At 37.6% G+C, this 9,555-nt stretch overlaps 1 protein-coding gene across 1 annotated transcript in view; it reads left to right on the top strand.

Moving 5' to 3' along the window:
• LOC108670435 (GATA-binding factor 2) overlaps window positions 1–8,494 on the top strand; it is a 35,400-nt gene extending 26,906 nt beyond the window's left edge. Inside the window, exons 4-7 of the mRNA XM_018157909.2 lie at window positions 703–954; window positions 1,542–2,036; window positions 6,425–6,570; window positions 8,354–8,494. Of these exons, the coding sequence (XP_018013398.1) occupies window positions 703–954; window positions 1,542–2,036; window positions 6,425–6,570; window positions 8,354–8,494 (1,034 nt within the window). The remainder of the gene's footprint in view (window positions 1–702; window positions 955–1,541; window positions 2,037–6,424; window positions 6,571–8,353) is intronic.
• Window positions 8,495–9,555: the final 1,061 nt, after the last annotated feature.

Genomic DNA, 9,555 nt, shown 5'->3' with positions numbered 1-9,555 from the left:
TCATCACTCTGTACCATCATCACTCTGTACCATCATCACTCTGTACCATCATCACTCTGTACCATCATCACTCTGTACCATCATCACTCTGTACCAGCATCACTCTGTACCATCATCACTCTGTACCATCATCACTCTGTACCATCATCACTCTGTACAATCATCACTCTGTACCATCATCACTCTGTCGTGCGTATAGTGGCAGGTTCAATGTTCATTTAAATAACGGTCCCAGTAAAATACTTTATTGCACAAAACGTTACATTTACATTAAAAGTTTCCTTCACACTAAAGACTGTGTTTACCATTATCGTTTATCACCTTGCAAGAAAAGTTCACGATTAAATTAATATGTTTTCACTATAAAGTTGAGAACTGATTGGCTTCACCCATGACCCTCGTGATTTAATTCAAATGTATTTATAATACAGCATAAACTTGTAAGCTGCCAATGAATGAAATTCATTAAAGAAAATTTTCATATTTTTCACTGCTTTAATGTATTAATTGATAACTAGATAAAAATTAGCCAATTATTAATCATTCACCATGGGCTTTCATCTCCTGGTAATAACGAGTTAATAGAATTTAGTTATTAATTATTAAGCCTAACTGATTATTAATTGCGAATCTTAATTGCTTAGTGATTACGAAGACTTAATTACGAAGACTAATCACAATTGCTGCTATTTTTTCACGTAGGTGCTTCAGACAAGATGGCGTGCTCCTCGTACAACTGGCAGACCTTCGGCAAACATTACACACCTCAACATGCGTATGGTTACCCATACCCACCAACCCCACCTGAAGATACCCACGGTATTCTTGCCCAACACCATCACCATCAACAACAACAGCAGCAACAACAGCAACAACAACAACAGTTACAACAAGAACAAGCAATGGCTAGTGGCAGTCCAGCCATTGCAGCGCACGCAGCGACTGATGCAGCAAGTCAGTTCTTACGAGTTTTCTGTTGTTTGTATCCTAGAAGTTTTATGTTGTTTGTATCCTAGAAGTTTTATGTTGTTTGTATCCTAGAAGTTTTATGTTGTTTGTATCCTAGAAGTTTTCTGTTGTTTGTAATGATGTAGGATTATTGCCTCGTTAATATTACCTATATATATTCTTAACTGCAATGAAGGATCGTTGGTTTGAAATGATATTTCTATCACGATTATATTTTTATTGAATTTGGATTACCTTGCAAATTGTTCTCCATTTAATGAGGGTCAAATGACCAGATCTTGAATCTAAATAATTCTGCATGTATATGATAATTTATAGAAATATTCGATTATTTGTGACAAATCGACAAAATAATTCAAACCGATGTTGATCCTTGAAAATCATCGTTGAAGAAAAGGTTTTATTTGGAACATAGTTATTTCATTCAACCACTATCGATTACAATTTAAATAAATTGCTAAATAACATTCTAACTGGCATCCTCTATACATTGATATGCAATTAGACTTCCCCAAAAATGTATGTACCCATAACTATAACTATATTAATTCCTTACCCTCAAATCCCCTCAGGTCGGATGAGCCCCGACCGCGTCACAGCCTCCCCGTCCCTCTCACAAACCCCCAACTGCACCAACGACTTAAAAGATCTTTCCTTAAATATTCACTCCAACTCCACCTCTAACGCTCTGCCATCCAGTGACTCTAACACCGCTGCAATTAACTCCAATAATTCTGCTGACTCATCCTCAGCGTTGGCGGTGCCCAACAATTCTTTAGTCCCCTCTGCCTACTCAGCGTCCATGTTCAATGGCTTCCACACGGCAGAATCCTTCGAATCCAAAGCATCCCTCGCCCTATCCCCCTCACACCTCAATGGGCACCACGCCTCATATGGTGGATACCCTGGACACTCGCATGGGGCAGTGGATTTCGGATCCTCGGCCTATGCAAGCGGATATTTCCCGGGCAGCATGGCTTCTGTTTTGGGGAAATCTCCTTTCGGCATGACCACCACTTCACCCTCACCGGGGGACAAGAACAAGAACAACAAACGTTCGAATACAGGTGAGCCTGCCTGATGATATTCCCTTACTGTGTTTTATTTTTTGTATTTTAATCTACCACCTTCGCCTCATTGTGATGGGTGGTTATTATGTTATGTTGGTTATTGAAAAATTTGCATGCACTTCAATCCGCCCAGAGAAAAAATTTTGCTTTAAAAACTCAAAAAGCTAAGTAATATAGATTCATTTATTCCACCGCAATAGCTTCAACACGTACAGTTGCAAACCTAGCACGCGTAACATCTAAATTTATACAAACTTCCGGCGTCATTACGAGCGATATGAATGATACGGTGCGTTCCTCTTTAAATCAACCTATCACTTCCTCAATGCATCGAAATAACACACCTCAACCAGTACTCTTGCAATCACGGCCACGTATTAGCATAGTAACACCTGCAAACTTACTACCTTCCTGCCTCGCGGCCCCTGAATAAACAAGTTTCATCACTCGAAATCAGTCGAACGTTTTATAACGTTGTTAATTTCGCACAGATGGCAGTATGGAATACCATATCATTATTCAAATTCGTACCTCAAATATTTCTGGCGAATTGTTCCTCTGACAAAGTGAGCGTTTAATCAAGTTCTCTTATCGATTTGTATTGTTACCGGAAACACTGTCAATTTTATTGAGTACCTAGAGACAATTTTATTATCGGTAATAATAGAGCGTCAAGAAGGTATCCAAATGTGGAATATCAAAGCAAGTTTTCAAGGGAATCAAGCTATCAAGTTTCAGTTTGCGTCAAACTTGCACCAACTGAGCCCGAATTCGTCCCTCGTTTTGAAGTTTAGCAAATATCTGGCATGCTATTAAATTCTCAACATCAAAACGCTGTTTTCGATGCTTTTCAAACTGGAACCCCCTCGTGTCAGAATTATTTTCTGGCTGATGAATGGTTCATTTTTATTATATTTTAAAAATAAGAGCCATATCGTCGCATGCTGAAATATCAAAATCCAATTATAATCCATAAATTTCCAGCTCTTGGATATATGAATGATTGCTGGGTGGAAAGTTGGCTTTAGATGGGGCATTAATGTACCTACCTTAAGATTTGGTCATGTATATCTCTTGTAATATTTTAATGCTGAAATGTCTGAGGGAGCAATTCAGCTTCGTCTATTATGTGCTTAAATTACGAGCAGCGATCTCAGCGTTCTTTGCTCCTCAATATGAGTACGAAGACGTGCCAGACAGGAAATTTCGACATCAAATATTTTAAGGTCCCGATACTTTTACCGGGACCTTATAGTCCCGATCTTAGTCCCTGGATCTAAGTCTATGGTTTAACTGAACCCGTTGTCAAATTATTTCGCATTGAGCATTGGTCCACATCCAACAGAAGGATTAAGTAATAATTCTCCGTGAAAATGGGTAATGCTAATCTCTACTTGTGCATGTTTGGAAAATCAACATTGGCTGTCTTAGCGAGTTTTATAGGGACCGCCACGCCGCCTGATTATAGACTCTAGCTCTCGTGCTATGAATTATGATGTGGTTAACACAACTATTGATGACCACACTCCGCAGAATTATGATGTGGTTAACACAACTATTGATGACCACACTCTGCAGAATTATGATGTGGTTAACACAACTATTGATGATCACACTCCGCAGAATTATGATGTGGTTAACACAACTATTGATGATCACACTCTCAAAATTTATCTCAGCTTTGAAGTGTTTTGGAAGCTCTTGAGATACGAGTGTCGTTTGTTTCTGATCGAATTTCTCGGAATTATAGAAGCGCTATATTTTTACTGGCATACGTAGATCATTTCGAGGCGAAACAAATGAGATCGTTATTTTATTAAAGTATTGCTCAATGTTATATTCATTAAATGGTCTGGGGAAAAATTATTGCGTAAGATTTAAAAAGAATATTGGAACTGAATCATAATTACTATTAAATCTTGAGAACTAACTGCGTGCTAGAGACTTGTAATTGTTTGATAGGCATCAATCTATCGACACTTTGTTTCCATTCAATTTTGTGATACTTTTGGATGAAGAAAAACAAGGATCCGAAAAGAATTTAGTTCACTCGTTTATGGTGTGATTATTTTATTTCAGAATTTATTTTAATCGTGGTTTCAGTTTTTCAATTATAGTAATAGAAGTGAAAAAAATTAATGTAAATTGTTGGGAACTTGAAACGAACCCTTAAAGTAATAAAAGATTTTATCTTTGGTCTAACTTTAGCAGTTAATTTCACATCTGTTTGTCGATACTCAGTTCTCGCAGTATTCATAACATTGATTAAAGATTGTGGATCAAAGTAATGCCTGCCAAATTTGTCATGCCATTTCCAACACACAATGTTCAAAGAATCGTTGAATTACACTGAAAACCTTTTCGTGATATCTTATTATTTAGAGGGCATGAATTAGTTGTTCTCTGATCACACTTTATAGAAAATATACAAGGAAAGAAAGCAGATTATCTATTGGCCGAGGAGCCGATCTATTGGGTTGCCTTGAGGTGCACCCATTGTATCGCCATCAAGACGAGATAAAATCGTCGGTTTCAAGACGATACAATCGCACTCAAAGCAAGACGATAAGATCGTTTGTCGACAGCTCGTGCTCGATGTCTTGGGCTTCCGACGATTGTTTAGTTCTCGACTAAAAAAGCGAAACCGCTGGGCTTCTAATAGAGCCTTTGAGCGAGCGAAAGGTAAAGTGAGGTAACGCTATTGTCCCGGTAATAGGCGTTAACTTGGCTGAAATTGATGTTGGGTACATATAAGAAGTACGTTAGTACACAGCAGGATTACGTAGTCAGGCTTGGACCACAAAAAATTCTACTCGATCGCCACCTTAGCTTGATCGTTACCTTTGTTAGCCGCGTTCCGCCTTGATGTGAGTGTGTAAACCTGTTCAGCTAGACAGCCAAGGTTGGGTGCTCTAGAGTTGTCGTTACTTCACTTATCTCAGATAAACTGATGGTGTCGGGGCGAGAAACAAGATCTCGTGGATCAACACTAGATCTCTCAGATCAATTGGTCAGTCAATTGTGTTGGTAATTTGATCATTGCGTACTACGCAAGGTGCTCTATAATGCACACAATTGCTACACGTCTTGACCGTCTAAGCAGCCTGGGAAGGTTGTCTTATTTCGAAAAGAAAAACTTATAAAAAAGAGGTAGAAAAAATCTTATAAAAAATTTGATGCCGAGGATGCGCCAATACCAAATCGAAATTCACGTGTTTTTAATAAATAAAAATTGTTGGAATGCTGAGGTTTTTGATTGTCGCATATAAATATTTTTTCTTGTCATAGGCAATGAATGAGGTTCTTATACCAATTTTAAAGCAGGCATTATTAACTTTATTATTATTTTACAGTTTATTTCTCGTTTTATGATGCATTGCCTTGAGATAATGACAAATTAGTTATTAATTACGACATTCATAAGATCCCTTCACGCCATAGATGAAACACAAACTCAATTCACCCAAAAGTTTGCAAATTTTCCTCTTAAACTCGTAGAATATTGAATGTGTTCACAAACTGCTAATCACCATCACTCATACCCGAACCACTACATCACACTCACTCGTTCACCATAAACCAATTTGTTGGCACAGGTTACTTAGGGTTTCTGTAGCTAGGGTGCTAATGTCTAGTCATGTGCGAGGTCTAAGTAGCAATCAGCGGTCTGTTGGTTGTCGAAGAACCAAGCCCCGAGTTTCCTCAGTGTCAATGACAGGGCAGTCATCCCACCCACTCTATTAGAGATCCCTCCTGAGAGGAGACTGTAATTTGGGACACAAGCCGCTTTTGTGGAGATGGCATAATTTGAAAGCAAGCCTATGCATTGCAATTCCTGATTACGGACTCGGAAAAAGTCATCTGCTCAGTGTATTTTACGGACTTTGAAAGCTTGAAGCAGGGCGGCCGTGTTTCTTTGAATTTTAACTATTGTTGTCCTGGAATTTTTCACATTCGTGTTGCTTTTCGATGGTCAATTAATTTTGCGATCTAAATTTCTATTGTTGTCCTGAAATTTTACACATTAGTTTGGCTTTCCGATGGTCAATTATTTTGCGATCTAAATTTATTTCGTTGTCTCCGTGCCTTCATATTTGAAATTAAATTTCCAGCAGTCATTTATCGCGGGTGTCGTGTTCTGTTCCGGCAAATATGCCCGGAAGTTCGCCCCCTCGAATACAGCTTAATTATTAAGCCTTCTCTTGTTCTATCTTAATCTTACAGCGGGTAGAGCTAATTGCACATGATACGTGAACGTTCAACTTTGCTTTTTGATTTTATTTTGGTGTTCGCCGCAATTTTTCCAGAACTAGTTTGCGCGGCTGTCAGCAGCGGCCTGAAGTTCCTATTTATTGTGTCTCTTACTTTGCCACATTTTGCCACAGAAGGGCGCGAGTGCGTGAACTGTGGCGCAACGTCAACGCCGCTGTGGCGACGCGATGGCAACGGCCACTATTTGTGTAACGCGTGTGGCCTTTACTACAAAATGAACGGCCAGAACAGACCTCTCATCAAGCCCAAACAGAGATCGGTAAGTGATTCATATTAATGAATTAAAATTATATTCAATAAAACTTTTAAATTCATAGAGCTGTTCTAAGATTGGTGTTTGTAGGCTAAACTGTACCACGATTTTCAAATGAATAGAAATTTTTTCACTAAAACAATGCTTCCTTTTTTCACTATATTACCATTTTAACATCATAAACTATAGCTCATTTTTTGAAAATATTTTTTTAAAATAATACAAACGGAAAACAAAAACTCATCCGTCACTCTTCCTATTACAATAACACAAAATTTCTTTCAATGTAGGGCTTATATAACCCATGAGACAATTAACGACCGGTTGGGAAAAACAGACTTAACTGCTTTGTCGTTTAAACCTCAAGCAGGCTTCCCTTTATTTGTTTGAGTGTCATCAGGCAAATAAACTTTACTATAGAAACATCTGTCCCGAGGGCAGCATGATATCATTAGGCAGTTATACGATGATAATTGTTGAATGATAACACAATCATTATTGTGTTATGATGGCCCTTAAGATCCTAGAAAGTTTATTGTGTGTGAGAGCTTTTTGTGCCTCAGTGACATCGATATGATGAGTAAATTGTTTACGCTCTCAATTGTTATGAATTGTTGAATTGTGAACTCCAATTTGTAGTTCACACTCTAAATTGTGCTGAATTGTTTACGTTGTAAATTTTGTTAAATTGCTTACGCTGTAAATTGCGTAATAAATTGCGGAAAATCGACCGTGACTTAAATTATTTTAATTGTCTACGTTCTAAATTAAAGTAAAATGTTTGTTCACTAAATCACTGTAAGTTTTTGCCTATTGTGGCACAGGTAGAGGAATTTTTTTCAGTTTGTTATAGTTTCATTTGCTCTTAGAATAGTTTTAATTTTGAATCCATTTATCTGTCGCTCTTACTCATTTTAAATTATTTTAATGAAAGTTTATTTTTCTAATTGCGATTGGAGCAAACTAATTCAAAATCTTAATTTACAACTAAACGCTACAGTTTTCAATAATTACTGCGGAAGTCACACTTCAAATAATAATGTTAAATATTTAAAATGTAATAATTTCCGTGGTCTCAATGTAGTTTTATTTCGTGGCAGATCTTTTCTGGATTGCCCTCTACAAATCTCGAGATTTTTGCAAGCATGCCGACAATAATTGGCGTGACAATACACAGTGTCGTATGACATCACAATAACTCGCTGTTTAGGGTCACAATAAAGCACCATTGTCACTATTGTGTTAGCTAGAGCGGCTGCTGCTCGAGCTTCCAGTGTTGGTACAATATTGCCTCTAAACTAGCTATTGTCAACGGTCTGCTCTACAATAGCATTATGGTGCTCTGCAAACTTATCAATTTCCTATACAAAGAAGCCGTAAAATTGTTATGTCAGTAGAAAACCGCTGGAAAATTATTGCTTCTCACTGTGTAAGCGAATAAATAGTGCAACGAAAGTATACTGTGGATAAAATCTTGCATTATTTGTCGGCTATAGAGGGGATGAGATGTATTGCTTGAATAGTTAATAAGCAATATAAATGTTATTCATTTTATATTAAAAAACATTCATCGTAGTTGTATTATGATGTTAGCTAAAGAAAGCTGAAAAACTTTAAGTTCCTAATTACCGTTAAACCTATAATGAAAATTAATTCTCTCCGACAATGCCTTTTTAACTGTACAAAAACATACCCGCTTTCGTTTTTTCTTGCCCGAAATTTGTTGAGGTTACACTCATTGACATCTTTTGCTATAGTGCCAACGTTCATTATTCGTATTTTCCTTCAGTCGGCAAACAGACGTGAAGGAACGCAATGCGTCAACTGCAAGACGTCGTCTACGACGTTGTGGCGACGTAACACCATGGGAGAGCCCGTCTGTAACGCCTGTGGTCTGTACTACAAACTACACAATGTAAGTAGACTCTAATGTTTTATTATTTATCGTAAAAATACTATATCTCGTCTGTAACGCGTGTGGTCTGTATTACAAACTACACAATGTAATTACACGCTAATGTTATATTATTTAGCCAAAAAATACCAAATCCCGTCTGTAACGCATGTAGGCTGTACCTCGAACTACACAATGTTATCCTTCTAATCTTATCTTACTGATACTAAAAATATAATATTCGGTCTCTAACACGTGTGGACTGTACTATATACAGGGTTATTCTAAATGATGTACCAAATTTAATAAATTTTATTATAAATTCAAAATGAGTCATACATACGCAGATTTAAAGAGAAATATTAAATTTCTGGACATAATCAGAGTTGCTGGTACAGCCGGGACATAAACAGAGTTGCTGGTACAGGCGGGACGTAAACAGAGTTGCTGGTAGAGGTGGGACGTAAACAGAGTTGCTGGTACAGGCGGGACGTAAACAGAGTTGCTGGTAGAGGCGGGACGTAAACAGAGTTGCTGGTAGAGGAGGAACGTAAACAGAGTTGTGTAGTTGTTATTGTACTGTACCTTACAATAAACTCTCATCCGTACCATATATCATCACGTCGTTGATTGCTACATTATTACGGTCGCGAGATGAAATTAGCATTGAACCGTCATTGCCGATTTCTCATTTGTACTATTTCACAAATTTTTTGTTTTATTGCGTGCACGCAATATTCTGTTTCTATTGCATGCCGGTATACTTATAATAGTCCACTTTCGTACAACAAACATCGAGAGCAGTTGAATTTCTGTACCAGTAACTTGAATAAGAACCACAACAATGGGGGAAATCTATGGCTTCTAAAGTTTGTCTATCAGTCACACAAATCCGACGGTCATGTTACAAATTTCTAAGTTGAAACCAAATGTCATCCATTTGCAGAACGTTTAGAAGCATTGCCTACATATAAAAAGTCAATAATATTGAACAAAGAGTATGGAACTTGTAGAACACCCTTTGTGTAGTGGCTTTACATGATTCAGTTATTCACGAAAGAACGTGGGAATTGTTTCCTTCAAACGTCGTAGTATGT

The sequence above is a fragment of the Hyalella azteca genome, unplaced genomic scaffold (assembly GCF_000764305.2).
Source record: "Hyalella azteca isolate HAZT.00-mixed unplaced genomic scaffold, Hazt_2.0.2 contig10944, whole genome shotgun sequence".
Lineage (NCBI taxonomy): Eukaryota > Metazoa > Arthropoda > Malacostraca > Amphipoda > Hyalellidae > Hyalella > Hyalella azteca.
The sequence above is the reverse complement of the archived record's forward strand: the minus strand, read 5'-3'. Positions and strand labels throughout refer to the sequence as shown.